The 18,133-nt window shown below is 41.3% G+C and overlaps 3 protein-coding genes across 4 annotated transcripts in view; 1 reads left to right on the forward strand and 2 right to left on the reverse strand.

The window, feature by feature from the left end:
* Positions 1-204: 204 nt before the first annotated feature.
* Positions 205-7,467, reverse strand: dmc1 (DNA meiotic recombinase 1). 2 transcript variants are annotated; one of them, XM_039787256.1, is made up of 13 exons: positions 6,931-7,463; positions 6,539-6,583; positions 4,912-5,058; positions 4,699-4,781; positions 3,772-3,824; positions 3,612-3,653; positions 3,451-3,523; positions 3,056-3,147; positions 2,871-2,944; positions 2,528-2,642; positions 1,289-1,349; positions 1,035-1,151; positions 208-482 (listed from the first exon to the last, which is right to left on the reverse strand). In XM_039787256.1, exons 1-13 carry the CDS (start codon positions 6,985-6,987, stop codon positions 413-415), a joined length of 1,029 nt encoding a protein of 342 aa, XP_039643190.1. In that variant the 5' UTR covers positions 6,988-7,463; the 3' UTR covers positions 208-412. The 2 variants fall into 2 exon arrangements, with proteins under 2 accessions (XP_039643189.1, XP_039643190.1); XM_039787255.1 differs by having other exon boundaries at positions 205-482; positions 2,871-3,147; positions 6,931-7,467.
* A 568-nt stretch (positions 7,468-8,035) lies between these two features.
* Positions 8,036-11,079, reverse strand: tomm22 (translocase of outer mitochondrial membrane 22 homolog (yeast)). Its single transcript, XM_039787258.1, has 4 exons — positions 10,766-11,079; positions 10,140-10,258; positions 9,340-9,457; positions 8,036-9,136 (listed from the first exon to the last, which is right to left on the reverse strand). The coding sequence occupies exons 1-4, from the start codon at positions 10,853-10,855 to the stop codon at positions 9,062-9,064; spliced, it is 402 nt and encodes a 133-aa protein (XP_039643192.1). The 5' UTR covers positions 10,856-11,079; the 3' UTR covers positions 8,036-9,061.
* Positions 11,080-12,574: 1,495 nt separating this feature from the next.
* maff (v-maf avian musculoaponeurotic fibrosarcoma oncogene homolog F) overlaps positions 12,575-18,133 on the forward strand; it is a 7,539-nt gene continuing 1,980 nt past the window's right edge. Inside the window, exons 1-3 of the mRNA XM_039787257.1 lie at positions 12,575-12,694; positions 16,841-16,937; positions 17,157-18,133. The exon at positions 17,157-18,133 is cut by the window's right edge and continues 1,980 nt beyond it. Of these exons, the coding sequence (XP_039643191.1) occupies positions 12,606-12,694; positions 16,841-16,937; positions 17,157-17,600 (630 nt within the window). The 5' untranslated portion in view covers positions 12,575-12,605 and the 3' untranslated portion in view covers positions 17,601-18,133. The remainder of the gene's footprint in view (positions 12,695-16,840; positions 16,938-17,156) is intronic.

Here is an 18,133-nt window from a genome sequence, read left to right on the forward strand (position 1 = left end):
TTGAGGCCATCGACAGCCAACCTGCAGAAACAGCTGAAGCAGAGGTTAATGGATGGGTGCACCTCAACACCCATCTCCCTTTCTGAGCATGACCTCTGGAGGCCTTTCAAGCATGTTAACACCAAGAAAGCAGCAGCAGGATTATCTGTAGTTAATCTGAGCAATCTCAGGAAATATGAACTATAAAAAGTACATAACAAACGGATGTCTTTTTGTGTTTATTTTATCTATGAAAGACAGGAAAAATACTACAAAACAGCATATAAATAGAATAAATACATCAATCGTACCAGGGCCAAGATTGTCAGTGTAACTTGAAGAAGTTAATGTAATTAAATAAATAAATAAATAACTTTAAACTGACAGGAACAGGGGTCTATGCTAACATGTGTGTCTCTCTTCCTTTTATCCGTCACTCTTTGGCATCAGAAACTCCTCCAGCAAGGATGGCAAATGTAGCCTCGTTCTCAGGCATATCGGGACTAGAGGATATCAAGAAAGAGCAAATGTGAGTCCCAAACGTTTTAACTCTTCAAATAAAAGTATGACTTAAGTCTAAGAGTCATGTCTGAGATCCAAGTTCCTAACAATCAAGTCTTAGCAACCATTTTTAGTTTACTCACACATCCTAGAACATTTTTCTCAAGTTATACATCTCGCACAGCTTCTCCTGCCAGTTCAAATAAAATCTCTATACTATAAGCCAGCCCTGCACTATGCACTGCATGCTCACCACTATATCAAATCATCCAACAAAAGGTTTTCATATCTTTAGTTAAGCCTATGTTGATGATGAGCAGGTATAAAGATAGGTTTACTTTGAAAATGGATGTTTAATACTCACATCATATGATAAGTTTGGGGTGTAGTATTACTTTAGCACACACTAAAAGCAATGTTAAACTACAGCAAAGACCCTTTTAGTATTAAGAAGTCATTATCTGACTCATTACTTTGTGCCATTATTTTAGAGAATAAATGGTGTAATTATGAAAAATCCTGCATTATTGATATAAACAAAAACTGCCAACAACCTGTCAAATATTTTGGCAATTCTCATCTCTGCACGCCCCTTCCTCAGGCTGATACGGGTGGTGGAGGCGTGGGCCAGGATATGCCCACCAATGGGCTTCTTGGGATCAGCTTGAAACCTTAAACAGGGACAGGACACAAATCAAAAATAAACATCTCATCAAAGCTTCAAACAATGTTGCGCTCAATGAGTCAGCAACTAAACAGAATTTCAAGCACAAAACTTGTCTGATTTTTTTTGCAGAATGACTCTTACGTCATTCCGGCACCGGGATCAGCTGTCATTTGGTTGGTGACAAACACTGCTACGTTGTACTCTTCAGAAAAACATAAATGAAAACCAAACATCATCATCATTATTAGGAAAATGATTCCTTTATACTTTATGCATATTTGAGACCACCATGTAAGAGACACCAAAGCTGAATTTAGCCCTATTCGCACGGGATAAGTATTACCTGGTGACCTCCAGTCATTTGTAATAATTGCGGAGGTTGTCTGTGATCTTAATCCCGTGCGAATCGGTCATGTCTGTAATTTGTAAAGTAATAATTCCCCCGCAAATGACCTACCATATTTCGCCGAAAACGGAGGTCCTGTGATAATCGGCATCTCTGATTTGTCCAGGATTTGGCGGGGCTTTTTTGTTTTTTCAAGGTACCTATTTCCTTCTTTTGCGCCTTTTTATCCATCTTTGGCGAAGAATGGAGGGTGCGTTGGAGTGTTTTGACAGTGTTTTGGATGCTGGGTCATGTCGCTATACATCATATACAATTTGCAGAAAGAGAAAGATGAAAACCACCACAAGTGCGAAGACAAATAGAATGATTAGATGGCGATGGATGACATGTATAGCAGCATGCGGCAAGTATATTTTTATGTTATCATACATCTAGAGATAACGACAAGACATCTCCAAGCAATAGCTTATCAAAAATAATGCACAATCAAGCGAGGGGGCTCACTTCATAATTAGAGGTTAATGTTACAAATAAATCAAGCGTAAAGCTTGAGCTAATAGATTTTAACCTGGTGAAATGTTTTGTTTTATCCATCTAACCGGACCCTGCTTGACACCATCTGGAGAAAAAAGTGAGAGAAAGAAAAAGGAGAGGTCGCAGTTCGGACGATGACTGACTACCCGGTTGAGATTGTGTGCGTGTGTGTCCTCGAGATCTGACCACACACAAACACACGTAGCAGAGCTACCCACACCCATGTTTCTACTGTTGCTTAATGTCACTAAATTTGAGTAAAATCACAGGCTTTGCTTATCCCGTTCGAATGCGCCAGATGAAAATCAGACGTGGGTGGGTAATTTATAATTCACACGAGGTCCCTAGATAATACTTATCCCATGCGAATAGGGCTTTAGTCACCAAACAGCAATATTTATTTATGCAGACATTCTCTGCACTGCACATGGCAGGTAAGATGTGGCTGATGTTTGTGGCTTTTACATATTTGCACATAAGCACGCTCTCCTGGTTCAGACCTTCAGAGATCTTCTGCAGCCTGGAGAGCATCTGGGCCAGTTTCTGCTGCCGCTCAGCCAGCTCGCCTCGACCAGAAAAGTCTACTCTGAACAGAGCCATGATGGAGTCGATGATCTGACAACAGGGAGGGGACAAGAAGGAGACTGAAGGGATGAGAAAGCTAGGAAAGAATCCCTACTTTTAGAATGTATGCCAGTTTTTTAACATAAGAAAAACAAGAAAGTGCTGATTCTTGCCCTCCAATAGCTTCACACAGAGAATACCAAAATAAAGGGTGGAAGTAAAACCACAAACATGATGAATATGTGATACATGCCTTTTACAGTTCATTCTTTTACTCACCAATAGTTTAAACACTCCTCCTTCCTCATGAAATTTGGCTGCTACAAAGTCCAACAGCTCCATCTGGTGTTCACCTGAGGAGCGAGCAAGACTAAAAGTTGAATACACCAAAATATTATAACCTTGCGGCCAAAAGATAGCGTCAAATCTATCTATCTGTTCTAAATGAACTGTATGTTTCGCACTGGTATAGGCCCGGGCGTAAAGCACGTTGTCCAGCACAGCACCATGGTCCACATTAAACCTGTCAGCGATGTCTTTCAGTCTGTCCGGGCGGCTGGAACCAGACCGGTACGAGTCAAGGATAATGTGAAAACAGAATAACAAGAAGAAAAGATACAAATACACACATGAGCAGTCATTGTATAGTCACATTATGACAACTGCTGGAGGAATATCCCTCATTAACATGTTTTCAAAATCAGCACAATGTATGGGGCAATGGGTTGACTATCTATAGCCAAGGTTCCTCCTGGGACAACAAATAACAAACATGTGATGCTTCAGTGAAGTCTGAGGTACACAACATCAACCACACTGCAAGTCACATGGTGTGTGGTTGTTCCCATTATGAGGATACAAGGTGTTCTCTGTGTCAATGAAGATGACTTTCCCGCCTGAGTAGCCATCCTCGCCTGGCAGCTGAGCAGTGACTAACCAAAAACAAAACACAGAATTTGACTTGCACAATGTTTTATCAACCACTTTGAAGCAGCCATTTTCAAAAGGCTCCTTACTCACCACAGAATGTGTGAGACAGCTGGGTTTTCCCTGTGCGGAACTCTGCAGGATGATATAATGTAGTAAACATTTTGACGCAATGCTGCAAACTGAGTGATATTTAAACAATATAATCATATCATATACAGTATACGGTTATCTAATTAAAAAGACATCTCACCTCCAAAGGCCTCTGTGATAGCCATACTCTCTATACCTCCACCCAAAAGTTTACTGCAGAGATAAAAGACATATGTTGTAACATCTTTACTTTGAATTAGCAATACTTTAACAGATTCACTTTCAAACATTATTTTTTAATTGTCTGTGTATCTGGTGAAGTCGAAAAATTCCTTGATATTGATAGTGTGACAATATTTTGGTTATGACCAGTGGTGCTCTAACAAAACAATCATTAGTAATGTGGATTAAATAACCCCGTCCAGTGTTAATTTTGCTTTGCTAGAAAAGTCAAATTAGGGAAATGATATCAATTAACTCTGTGTCGCCTTTAAGACCATGATGAAAAACATTTGAGCTATATCATAATATTAAAACATCTAAAGTTCTAGAGCACATGTGTCGAGGGCCAAATCCGGCCCCTGGCAGATTTAGATCCGGCCCTCATAACAATTTAGGTTTATAATAAATTATGGCCCACCTCGTTTTTGTCACTTTTTCTGAAGTTTTTGTCACTTTTGTCGACGCTATTGGCACTTTTTTTCAACGTTTTTTGCCAATTTTGGCGCCATTTTTTTGGCACATTCTCCAACTTTTTTCCCTCGGTTTTTTCGACCTTTTTTCTTTGATGGCTAAGTTACTTTTTTTGTGACTTTATGTCGACCACGCTGTGAGAAGAGTATACTAGACATGCAATAATACAGTCAAAGATATTTGACTTTTTCGATGTCAATACACTAAACATGTCTGGCCCTTGATGTGACTCATATTTTCCAGTGAAACTGAGTTTGACAACGCTGTTCTAGAGGATACTGTAAATCACTATCTCCCACCTCGAGTATATGTAATTGTAAATGCACATATAAATATGTTCAGTAGTGTAAATCCTACAGTCTACATGTTATCAACATTAGGAGTAAATCTTAACTCGAACTCCTGGCTCCCGGTTGTGATGTGGAACACCTGCTTCCTCCTTGAGCTGTACTCAAAGGCAGTCTGGAAACCAACATTCTACAATGTAAAGAAAATGACCTAATACATAAGATGTTCTGTAATGTTCCCAAATAATTCAGTGACCCAAGAATAAAGAAGCACAGGTTGAAGAATGACATGCCATTTTCAATAGAAAATCCCATTTTACCAGCATTTTCCCAGCTGCCTCTTTGATCTTTTCCACTTTTGCCTCTGACAGGCCCTTGATGTTGCACAAAGCCTTGCGAGTAGTCATCTGAATCCCCTTCACGGTGCAGATACCCACTAACTTCATCTTTTTGATGTCTGCTGCATTCTGTGGTCACAGGAGGGGAGGGACAGAGAGATGCTTATGGCAAGCCTTTTTAACATTTAACAGCTAGACTGGATATGTGTTGCAGATATCTGTAATTCAGTTTTGCCTAGTCAAAAAGAACATTTCAGATATCCGCAACTACATTCTTCCTATCCATAATTGTCATTTCAGATATCCACAAAGACATTCTTCCTAGGACAAATGATGTCACTTTTGACATTCATTTGTATGGGGTTTATCATTACAGATATCTACAATTCAGATGCGGATATCCACTATGTGAATTACGGATATCTGCAACTGAATTGTAGATATCTGTAATTCCAGTTTGAGATATCTACAATTTGATTCTGACTAGTCATAACTCCAGTTCAAGATATCTTTAATTCACCTCAATTCAAGATATCTACATGTTCATTTTGAGATATCTTAAATTAAGTTTTGACTAGGCGAAATGACGTTGTAGATATCTGTAACTGGAGTTATGACTAGTCAAAATGGAGTTGTAGATATCTCAAACTGCAGTTAGGGATAGTCATCATTTAATTGTAGATATCTATTATCAAGTTATAGATATCTTGAAATGAATTTTGATTAGATATCTGAAATTTGAGATTTGACTAGGCGAAATGACGTTGCAGATATCTGTATGCAAATTAGGCCCACATCCCACTTTAGGCGAGCACCTGTTAAATGTTAACTTGTAATTAGCACTGATTGATATCTAAAATAGAGCAACGTCATGCACAATAATTTGCACTAGTCATAATGACGTTTGATATATCTTTAACTTTCATTCTGTCTAGTCAAAACTGAATTACAGATATCCGCAATTGTCATTTAACCCTGCGTTCATGCCACCTCGGAATAACAGGCACCGCCCCCTGGTTACGTTGTTTTTCCGACTGGCAGCGTTCACATGGTCGGGATGCGTGTTCTTCTTCTTCTGTTATATTGGCGTTTGGCATAACATATTTTTGCATGACTGCCACCAACTGTTGGCCGTAGCCGAGAGCATCAGGTGGGTGAAAACATGGAGGCCACAATAACAAAAGATTTTCTGCTGTTTTCTCATGCGAGCATCCAAACAGCACATCGCCAACGTTTTTCCGATGTCCATGAACGCACGGAAAGATGTGGGACGAGTTGAATGTCGTGTCCAATGACGTCATTGCAGATATCTGTAATTCAGTTTTGCCTAGTCAAAACAGATATCTCAGATGAATTACAGATATCTCTAACTGTCGTTTCGACTAGTCACAATTACGTTACAGATATCTTGAATGACAATTCCAACTATCCAAAATGTAATTACGACTAGTCAGAAAGACGTTGTTGATATCTACAATGTTAATTCTGGATAGTCAAACTTAGCTTTTAAATGTTAAAAGTGCTTGCCATAGATGCTCACATAGAAAACTGACTTTTGATCTGACGGGACAACTCTGACTATATGTCACAGGCAGCCTGCTGTACTCACAATCCCATGTTTCTGGAGGAGGTCAATGTCTTGGAAGAAGGACTCCTGTTAGATTTAGAGAAAAAGAAAATATAAACGAGGTAGTTGCTGAGGAGTATCATTAAGCTTGACTATTAAGGGAAGAATACAGCTCTTACTTTAAAAACGTCAGTAGCATAACTTAACCATAATTTACCAGTGCCTTATTAAAAAAATATTAGACTGTCAAACTATTTTTATTTTTGAAATGTTACCTAAATTGTTTGTTTGGAATACAAATATTTTATATTAACTTATGTTGTCTAACGTTACCTATAAATTGGTATCTGTGGGTGATTTTTTTTTTATGTCATGGAAGGCCACTAACATTAAAATGGATCAAAGTTCAACATTAATGTAAATTGAAATCTCACCTCATCATCTTGGAAACAAGTATCATCTTCAACAACCTGATCCTCTGCGGCTTTCATTCTCGATGTAGCTAGCTAGTACTTACGGGTTAAACGTTGAATATAAAAAGGATTCTGCTGGTTCATACAGCAAAGGCCTTTAGCCAAGGTCTACTAACTTAGCTAGCTAGCTAACCTTTTTTAAGTAAGCTAAATTGATAACTTAACTAGCTAACGTTATATTCTGGTCTTTCAACTGCTCACGACATAAACAACACTGTTAGTAAAACTATCAGAACCAGGACGTTTGCTTTTTCAACTACGTTTAATATTGAATAGATACTGACTAAAAAAAATGCAAGTTTGACTTAAAAAGGTAAATTGGTCTATGCTTCTTGAAGTGGCTAGCGCGCAGAAACTGGCGGGAATTCGAGATTTTTGTCCAATTCAAGTGCAGTCGGAAATTATAACTTTATCAGTTGAGCGAACATGAATCATGGCATTGCAAGCAAGTAACGTTATTGCTTTCAGGTGCGTTCATGGACAACTCCATGAATTGATTTGTAGCGGGTTTGGATTTTTTAAATGATCATTAGTTACCGCCTCAGCCAAAAAGAACATGTTCCCATTACAACCTCTAGTAATAGCGATTCTTTGATACAGTCTATGATTACAACCAACGGGACAAGGAGCTGAAAAAGAGCAGTGAATGCAGCAATGTACACTGGCATTCAAAAGAAGTGGCGCATGTTTTACTGGTTTATCTTCTAAGACTGTTTTTAGTATATTGTTGTTGTAAAATGAATGTGCTGTATTCCGGGATATGGCTTATCATTTTTTTGTGGTTTCTTATAAGGCCATGGGGGCTGGGCATAGTTGTATGCACGACACTTAAAAACAGTTTATAAGGCATTTGAGTATAATTGCTATTTTGAGACAAAAAATATATTTGCGATTAAAAAAAAAATCTGAAAAGAAATACTCTACAATAATTTTAATATTAGAAAACATAAAAAAATGTAATGTCTGATAAAAATAATCCCTTAGTCTGGCCTTTCATTCATTAATTGTAATTTATTGCTTTATGGGCAGTTTAATGACAAACATGCTTAAAGTAAACACATGGATATCCATTTGATTTGGTGTTTTAATTACTGCAGTCATGTTGAACACAAAACAGAGACATGAGTTTGCTTACTGAACAGAGGAAAGAGATTGTAAATTCACATGGATGGCAACAGAGAATAGAAAATAACATTCTCTACAGACTGGACATGTCAGGGTCATCAACCACCCCAACCACATTTGTCCAAAACCTTATGACGTGTGCTGTCTTAAATTCATTTTACTTTTCACATACTATCAATGGAAAAGGAAACAACAATGTTTAAATTGTTAAACAGCATGAAACCTGGTGATGTTGAATTATACAATATATTGCTTAAAAATCTGAGCAATATAATAAAAACAATTAACTGTGAAATGAGAGGCATTGCACTCTTGACATACATACATAGTACAACTTTGAACTGTTACGAATAAACAAACAGGAATGCACCACATAGAAAAGAGTGTCATATAGCATGTAGAACTTCAAGAGGCCATCTATGGGACACATTCCTACCAGTTAATCTTGTCTACAGTTTGCTCCACAGTGCATTGGACCTGTTTGTCAGATACTCTATTCTTATAATTCTCCACATAGAAGTAGAACCAGCAAGCTCACGATCATGGACAAAACTGCCCACATACTGTAGGTATAGCAATGTTCTTCAGACTGCAAACACCAAGACATACAATTAACCTTTTGTCTTTCAATGCATCCACTTGAACCCGCTATCCCCTAAAGAAAAAAATAGAAGCAGTGCTCCTGGAAATAAGTCTCTGAATGATGATGGAGTAAGGAGAGACAGCGAGAGAGAAGTGTTAGAAACGCATCACATCCTCCTCCTCCAATCCCATCAGCCAATCCAATACGCTGGAGTGAGCCTAATGCCATGCTGTTGACATGCAGCAGCTTTTGCTTCCGTTTTTTATTTATTTTATTTAACTGCAGTTCTTTGCCCTTCTCCATGGTCTCTCTGTCTCTCCTTGCGACCGGCCCCGCTGTTTCGTTGGCAGCAGATCTCAGGTTCACGTTGGCCCTTCCTGTGTCTCACATCTTGCCAGGTGCAGGAGGCATCATGCCCGGCATCCCACCAGACATTCCAGTGTTGGGCCCCAACAGGATCTGAAAAAGAGAGAGATCATTCAGGTTGTTCATTGATGTACTCGTCACATACAGCACATTTAAAAAAAAAAATCGATTAAAATTTGCAATTTCTGGTCATACTGCATTCACTCCTAAGCGTGTGTCAATACTTGCTTCCACACACCTGTAAAACCTCAGGTTTCTGTGGCTGTCTCTCAGGTGTTGGTTACTTGTACACTCACCTGTCTCTGCTGTTGTAGCTGCTGCTGCTCCAGCTGTAGTCTTTCCGTCTCAAACACAACAGGCAGCACCAAGATCATGAAGGAGGTAGTACCGACCCAGAGTGCCGAGCGGGAAAAACTGAAACAAGTTAACAACCTGATTAATGTTTGCTTTTTAAAGTGCTCATTTTCAGGTTCATACTTGTATTCAGAGGTTGTAGCAGAATAGGTTAATGTGGTTACATTTTCAGAAAACACCATATATATTTGTTGTACTGCACATTGCTGCAGCTCCTCTTTTCACCCTGTGTGTTGAGCTCTCTGTTTTAGCTACAGAGTGAGGCATCTCACTTCTGTTCCATCTTTGTTGGGAGTCACACATGCGCAGTAAGCACTGCTAGCTAGTCAGTTGCAGAGTACGAGGGAGTGCCACGCTAGCAGCTAGGCGAGCATTATAACGTGTTACAGAGTGACGCACGTTCATCACGGAAGTAAAGGCTGGACTACAATAGAGCTGTTTGGAGCAGTTTGTGAACAGTGTACACAATAAAGGAAAGGGGAAAAGCCAAAAAGTATAATATGAGCACTTTAAGATGTGCCAGTCCAAGGTATGGACCAGCCAATGACTTCTATTTCTAAAATTAGCTTCCAGCAATTCCTAATGTGTACTCATTTGGAAGATGTGAGTCTAGCTCAAGAAAACAAAGTCGATCAATATGCTGCTGCTGGGATCAGACCTACGAATAAGCAGTTAATCTCTTGATCCACTGGGCTACCATGCCACACTGCATACCTTCCTGCATTGGTAAGGAGATAGATACCTGTAAAACTTCTTGGCCAGTGAGACCGAGCATTGTGCAGACACTTCAGCAGCAGTGCGAACTGTGTCAGGGAACATCTCTGTCAGGCCCCACAACCTCTCCATCAGAGTCTCATCCAGCTGGAGGAGACAAACGCAAACATCAGACACGGAACTTTTGGTGCAAAAAGAGTACGCTATCAAATAGCATCTCATATGAATAAAAGCATGCATTGGAAATAAATCCACGCTCCTTTATAAACTTGGGAAATACAGTTTGTTCATCATGAAGTTTGCTACAGCTTGGTGTAGCTAGTGTTAACACAGTGCTTAAGTATTTTGCCACGGTCATAACTTTTATAATAATAACATGATAGTGACATATAGAGCTAGTTTGACGAAACAATACTTTTTAACTAAGAATTGTGTATGCTTTGAGCAGACTCAAAAAAGGTTCGTCAATTGCCAGAACAGACACCTCAGGTAGTTAGCTAGTTAGCATTGGTAACGTTTCAATCATGTTAGCTAGCCATGTTTAGCCAAGGAAATGACAAGCTGAAAACAAGACAGTACGACTCTATGTTCAATTTTTTGTCCTCTTCCACATTTCCACGACGCTGAAGTACACCAGAATGACCAGCCACTTACATCTTCATCTTCATCGTCGTCAATCTCGTCCTCGGGGGGCCGGGTAGACACCGGGCCCGCAGCGGGGGAAAGCTCCTCGATTGCAGCCATGTCGTCTCCTGCTAGCCCGCTACTTCTCTGTCGGGTTGGATAAGCTGTGTGCACGGCGAACAAGTCGCTAGAAAACACGGTAAAGCCGACAGTTTAGTGTATTTCTGATGAATTTCCCACCGGCTTTCATTAAAGCTAACGCTAAGAGGCGTGCATCTGTCCAACGACAGTCTGAGGTCACAGTGGGAAACGTGAGGCTTGTCAGGGACGGATGACGAGACCAGGGCAGGGGTCAGTTTGTACTTCACCCCAAAGTAAACTGCGCCCCCTGCCGTAGAGGCTGTCTAATAGCAGCCATTGGTCTCAACAAATATTATAACTGGCTAAAAATATTCATGTAATGTATGTTCGTTTTGCCTAGTATTGAGTCCAATTTACCTAGCCTTAGATTTACCTTGTTCAAATTATACAACTGCATTCTTTCAAAACTGTGTTTTGATATTCATCTGTATATCCCTCATTAATCACCTTTTGGCTATATTGTTAAAAGGCATTTTTATGCTTGACATGGCAACATCTGCCTCTGCTTTGCCACTCAGCGGAGCTGGGTAACAGTCGGGAAATATAACACTATTTTCCTATATTCACATTTTCCCTTATGGGTCATTGTCAATGTCAATGTCAACTCAGCTCAACACAACGTTTCATTTACGGGATTGTTCAGGTGCCGCAAGAGGTTCCGTCCGATGTCCCTCATTTTTGGCCGGATGTCCCATCATCACCTTCCTCTTTCTTTGTGTTGGCATTCTAAACTCCAGTGGGTTTATGAGGACTATTGTTAATTGCTCCAGATCTCTGCAGGGTAAATCCAGACATCTAGCTAGACTGTCTGTCCAATCTGAGTTTTCTGTTGCACGGCTAAAACCATTTCCAAACGTAAACCATGTTCCACCAAAATAAGTTCCTTCCCGAGGCTATTTTGCAGAGGCACCGTTGCTCCGCCCAAGACGATTGTGATTGGTTTAAAGAAATGCCAATAAACCAGAGCACGTTTTTTTCTCCTATCCCGGGAATGTTGTGTGGACTAGCCAGGAGGTCTGGCAATGCGAGACTAGCTCAGCTCAAACGCAGCATTCACTCAAAATATGTACAGTATAGTTCAAAGTGGAACCTTTGCTCCTAATCCCAATTTTTAACATAGCCTACTATTGCAACAGCAGGTACAATGAAAATACATGTTGGCCATTTATAGATTTTCATTTATCATTTTGATTGGCAGCTACATAAATACCCTGCTGTATAGAACTTGTCACTAAATAAAATAAAATAGTCCCATCCCTTATAATAACTCCATGTGAATTAGAAAAACAGACACATAATGGACAAACTCTACATGGTTGTCTGTGTTGCAGCAGCAAAGACTCTGCCATCAATGTAGGCTACTTTTCAGCATATAGGCTACGGCATTTATACTGTAAACTATGAGTATGTGTGTGGGGTGTGTGGGTTTTAGCTTTAATAGGCTACTTGTTTTTATTGTTGGATTCTGCTTGATTTGAAACTTCACCATCATATGGCTTCTAATGCTAAATAGTGCCAATGAAGGGTGACTCTAAAGCCTCTCCCAATGTTTGAATCTTTTTCCAGAGAAGTTGTTGTTGCTGGGAATGGCGAAAGGGGGCTGGTCATGGAAAAGTTTTAGGATGCAGGGATTTCTTGTTTACATCCTCCCGGAGTACGACGCGGGGGCGGGGTTGCTCCGCCCTCATTCTTTAGACCTGACGTCATTGTCGCTTGTGTTTTTTTGTGAATGAAAGAATCCAACCTCAGAGAGCGGCGGAGTAATTCCGGGAAAAGGCGGACTGACATTTTGTCGCTAGAGTCGCTACGATCCAGCAGGTAAATTATATTTTTTACTCAATATTAAACGTTCAAATATTTCACTCGAATTCTTTGGTAACAGCCGAACACTAGAGGACTTGTATCCGGGGGCTTGCCAACCAACCAAGGACAAGTGAGCAGGCAGCTGTTTGCTTTAATCTCCTTTAGGTTAGCTCGTCAGAAACCGTTGGTGCTAAGTGCTAACGTTACTAGCATGTTTAAGATGATGCGCATAATTTGGCCCCGCTGTTAATATTTATGCCTCTTGTAACATTTGACAGCCAGATGAGGTTCTCACTAACCCCCTTTTAACTGTGTGTCTTGAAACAAATTTAAATGGATCATTTAAAGTCATGCTAAAATGGATGTCGAGGGCACTCGTGATGGCTGTTTACTATAGCAGCAGCAGCAGCGCTTTACCCCAAGCTGGCCAGCTCCTCTCCCTATAAGGATAAGGGTGGATTCTGGATGTAACGTTAGCTAGATTCATAAATGCAGTTTGCAAGGGTTGCCTGTGTTCGCTATTTGTTACGTAGTCAGTAAATATCAAAACAGAATAGATATTAGGGTGTTTTAACTGTATAAAACCCGCTAACTAGCGTTAGTTGTAGCTTGCCTTTGGCAGTGCTGCGTTCACTTGTTGCGTTTCACTTAGGTTGCGTTACTGAAAAAAGTACTACGTCCTCTAAAGTGATATTTATAGTGAAATACAAACGCGGATATCCTGTGCTGTTTTGGACAAACACAGAACGACGTGGTCACCGCTGGTTTTCTTGGGTTTGGACTGACTGGCAGGCTTGGCGGAGCTGAGCAAACGGTTTATTGCTGAATCACCCTGACTTTACGAAACGGCGGTCTCCTCGGTTTACACAGCCGGAGTCCGCCGGCTGGTTTGACGACCACTATTGCTGCAACCTTCACTTCCCACGCATGTCGGGAAATGCAGTTTAGAGGTCTTTTTTTCCCCCCACCCAGCTCATATAGATCAACATCAACACATGATGTACATGAGTTGTAGGCGGCCTGCACGTACAGTAAATTCCCATGTTACTATTAAGCAGAAGGACGAGAAAAATGGATTTTTGTTTTGTAACCGTACTCTAAACGAAAGTGAATTGTGACTTTTTCCTTGTATGGTTCCCCCTCCTGTCTGACAGCACGTTGGGAGTCCTGTTTGTTTACTGGCATGTTGCTGGAGAGTGGTAAAAATAAAGTCTTCTCTGTTTACACTTTTTTTTTTACAACAGTTATGATTCCCGGAGAGAAAAAAGGCCAAGACAACTTTTTTACTTACCCCCATTTGTAGAAATGTAATCTCCTTTCATAATTGGGGGTCGTAAATTCAGGAAAGTCAGTCCATCCCATTCGAAAGCAAGCAGAAAAGCAACTCTCTTTAACTTAAAAAATGATTACGCCAAGTTAGTTAAACTATAATATTAATACAATTCAAAGATTCACAACAACCGATTTCCCCAAAGGTTTCGTCACAAACTGCTTTTAAAACTAGCATGATTGTTAGCGCATATTCAAGGTTGTGTTGTTGATAGATTTACGAGAGGAAAGAGACCAAAAAAACATCATAAATACACCCTGGTACCCAGCAAAGACAATATTTGAAGTGCTCATATTATGCTTTTTGGCTTTTCCCCTTTCCTTTATTGTGTTATATATCTTTTTGTGCACGTTATAGGTTTACAAAGTGAAATAGTCACAAGTCCACCCCAAAGGGACTTACCATCTCCAACAGAAAACACTGTTCACAAACTGCTCCAAACAGCTCTACTGTAGTCCAGCCTTTACTTCAGAGACAAACATGCGTCACTTTGTAACACACGTTATAATGCTCACCTAGCTGCTAGCGTGGCACGTCCTCATACTCTGCTTCTGACTGGCTAGTAGTCCTTACCTAGCTACTGCGCATGTGGAACTCCCAACAAAGATAGGTACAGAAGTGAGATGCCTCACTCTGTAACTAAAACAGAGAGCTCAACACACAGGGTGAAAAGATGAGCTGCAGCAATGTGCAGTACAACAACTATATGGTGTTTTTCTGAAAATGAAACCACGTAAACCTATTCTGGTACAACCTCTAAATACAATTTATGAACCTGAAAATGAGCATAATATGAGCACTTTAAGACGTGGTGAAATTCAGCTGCAGCATGGTCTTGTCTAGATCAGTCTGTTTCACAAAGAGAAATGATGAGTTGGCAGGGAGTTAGCTAGCTCATCAGCGAAGTCAAATGGTCCTCCGCAACCTCAAAGCAACTAAATGACTATTTTGTCACTCTATGCACACGCAACCACGCTTTGTTAACATTTCTTTCGTGTTTTGTCTGGGCTGCAAAGAGACCAAATGGAAGCCCACTCAATCTGGAAGAAAAAAAATCCGACGTTGCAGTAAATATGAAAGTTCACACTTTCACTCTATGTGGGAAACCCACCCCCCCCCCCCTGTGGTTTGATGACGTCAACGTAGAACTTGTGGGTCTCAATTAAATGTTAATGTCAAAAGATTTGCTGTAAGAGGCGTAGCTTCTCATCGGCATGCCATGTGGCCGTTTCTCTCCTGTGAGCTCTGGTCAGGATGGAGGCGAAAGTGATAGAGCTAAAAACAGCCTCGAGTTAAAGTGCAGAGTCATTTATTTATTTTTTCTCTCTCGACATTATGGTGATCTGAAGCACACCGCCAAATTAACCAAGAAGTGACTAAGGGGGAAAAGCAGTTCAAGTTGGCCCAGCGTAGATGTTGGACTTTAATCCCACACATCAACATTTGTGATTTGACCTTAAGAGGAGTGTAGGAAGTCCCCACGCAGTCTGTGAGTACTGTTCAGCAAGAAGAATGGGAGAAAATTTCCAAATACAGTAGTGTTAAGGCAAACCGACTCAAGCAAACTCTCTTCCTGCTGTTATTACAGGTTGTTCCTGGAAGCAGCAATTTTTAAAAGTAAATGAAAGCTGACCCAGTTCTGGCGTTTAATTCTCCTATTATCATTTATTTTAAAAGATTTTTATTTTTTGTGCTTTTCCGCCTTTTTAATTTGACAGGACAGCTAGGTGAGAGAGAGAGAGGGGAAGACATGCAGGAAATCGTCACAGGTCAGGTTCGAACTCTGGACCTCTGCGTCGAGGCATAAACCTCTGTGTCTGTGCGCCTTCTCTACCCACTGAGCCAACCCGGCAAAGGTTCTCCCATTTTTGATATGGGCTAATTTAATTCAATAGGTTTTCATTTTAGGTTTAATCGGCTGTTCTGCTCTTTTTTATCTTAATTTTTACTCTTATTTTTAATCCAGTTTAATTTATTTCAGGGAATGTGTGACATGCACCTGCAACACCAAAACAAACTCCTTGTATGTGTAAAAAACATACATGGCAATGAAGCTTTTCTGATTCTGAAATGCAAACATTATATAAAAACAGTTTCAACTGTGTAAGCACATTACATTACATGTCATTTAGCTGACGCTTTTATCCATAGCGACTTACAATTGCTATATATGTCTGAGGTCACACTCCTCTGGAGCAACCAGGGGTTAAGTGTTTTGCTCAGGGACACAGTGGTTGATGCATCACAGTGAGAATCAAACCAAAGGCATGTGTCATATCCACTGCACCATCACCACCCCCAGTAGAGGTATTTGATGTAGTTTCTAGTCCTTTTTCATGTTTCTCGAAACATATCCCACAATACAATAGTTGCCTGTCCCTTTTTTTTTAATTTATTTATTTTTTTACCATGAAAGTTTTGAGCCGTTGGTGTTGTGTAGGAGGCAAGAGGAAGTGTCGAGGGAATTGGGTTAGGACACCTGCTTTGAGCAACCAAAGGTTAGACGCATGATAACTTCCTCCTGACTATTTCGGCTGAACAGAGAAGGGCCTGTCTCTTTCAAAACCTCTTCCTTTTTTTTTTTTTTTTTTTTTTTTTTTTTTTTTTTTTTTTTTTTTTTTTTTTTTTTTTTTTTTAATATCAAACCACAGAGTTTTTAATGAGAGAGCGTGTTTCGGAGAAGCATAAAAGATCTGCGGCTTCTCCTTTTTCTCTTTATCGCGGGTGACTGGCTGTCTTGTGAGCGGATGGAAGAAAAAAAAAAATAAAAATGTCCGGCCAGTCACATGTGATAACATACCCTTTCTTGTGTCCCGTTTCTGTGTTTGCAGATTGTCTGTATCTGTGTTGACTGGTGCTTTAGGGGGGGGAAAAACAACCGAAGACAGACGGATCATGTCATCAGAGAGAAGCAGCAAGGCCCTGAAGGTAACACGCTGCCCGGCAGAAACCTCAGTCTTAGTCTCTGGAGAAGAATGAGTCATGTTAGCCATTGACTATTATTACAAGAGGAAACGTCATTGTTGAAAATAGGTTTTACTCCCTTCCTTATCAGTTATTTTTCAATCTCATTTGTTGTCCTCCCCCCCCTCTACCTTCTACATGCTCCCTCCCTTCCTATTTCCTCCTCTCTTCCTTCCCCTTCAGGTAAAGCAGGAATGTGGCGAAAATGTGCCCGTCCTGTCGGACAGCGAGCTCATGTCTCTCACGGTGCGCGAGTTGAACCTCCACCTGCGCGGCATGTCCCGCGACGAGATCCAGAAGCTGAAGCAGCGCCGGCGCACCTTGAAGAACCGGGGCTACGCCGCCAGCTGCCGGGTCAAGCGGGTGTCGCAGCGCGAAGCCCTGGAGCAGCAGAAGACGGAGCTCCAGCGGGAGGTGGAGCGGCTCGGGGCGGAGAACGCCGGCATGAGGAAAGAGCTGGAGGGGCTGGGCGCGCGCCTGGCGGCGCTCCAGAGGTTCGCCAGGGGCCTGGAGGCCGGGGGAGGCAACCTGCTCGCCACGGCCCCGCGCCGCAACACCGCCTCGGTCATCACCATCGTCAAGAGTCCGCCACAGCCTCAGCCACAGAGGGACCAGGAGCCGTCCTAGAAGGAGCTGCTTGACTGGGGGTGGTGGGGGCCGGGGGGGGGACAGGGACACACAACATGCAATGCAAAAACACACGCATACACCTGCAGGCATATATATATAATATATATATTCTATACACACACATGCAACAGGAAGATGATTTTAGTAGGAAAATACTAAGCGCTGCGTCACGCCTCGTTCACATTTCGAAATGCCGTAGGATTATTTCCGCGGGAGCCGTTGGTTCCTGTGTGACACAGTGGTGGACCAGTTTTCCAAAGCAAGGGGCCAGGAGCCGTCGCAAAGAGTCTAGGACTGGTGGCGGTGTCCGCCACTAGGACACTGCAGCCTAGCTGACTGAAATGTGTATTTTGTTGTTGTGTATTTAGGAGTCTGTCCAGAAAGACGCAGCGGGTTTAATTGTGAACGAGGCGTTTCGGCACCGATGCACTCGCAGTCATCACACGCGCGCGCACAAAACCCCTCGCACTCAGTCCCCGGTCCACACGGGACGGGACGGGACGGGACGGGGTAGACTTTGACTAGCTGGA

Source organism: Perca fluviatilis, chromosome 21, assembly GCF_010015445.1.
Source record: "Perca fluviatilis chromosome 21, GENO_Pfluv_1.0, whole genome shotgun sequence".
Classification (NCBI taxonomy): domain Eukaryota; kingdom Metazoa; phylum Chordata; class Actinopteri; order Perciformes; family Percidae; genus Perca; species Perca fluviatilis.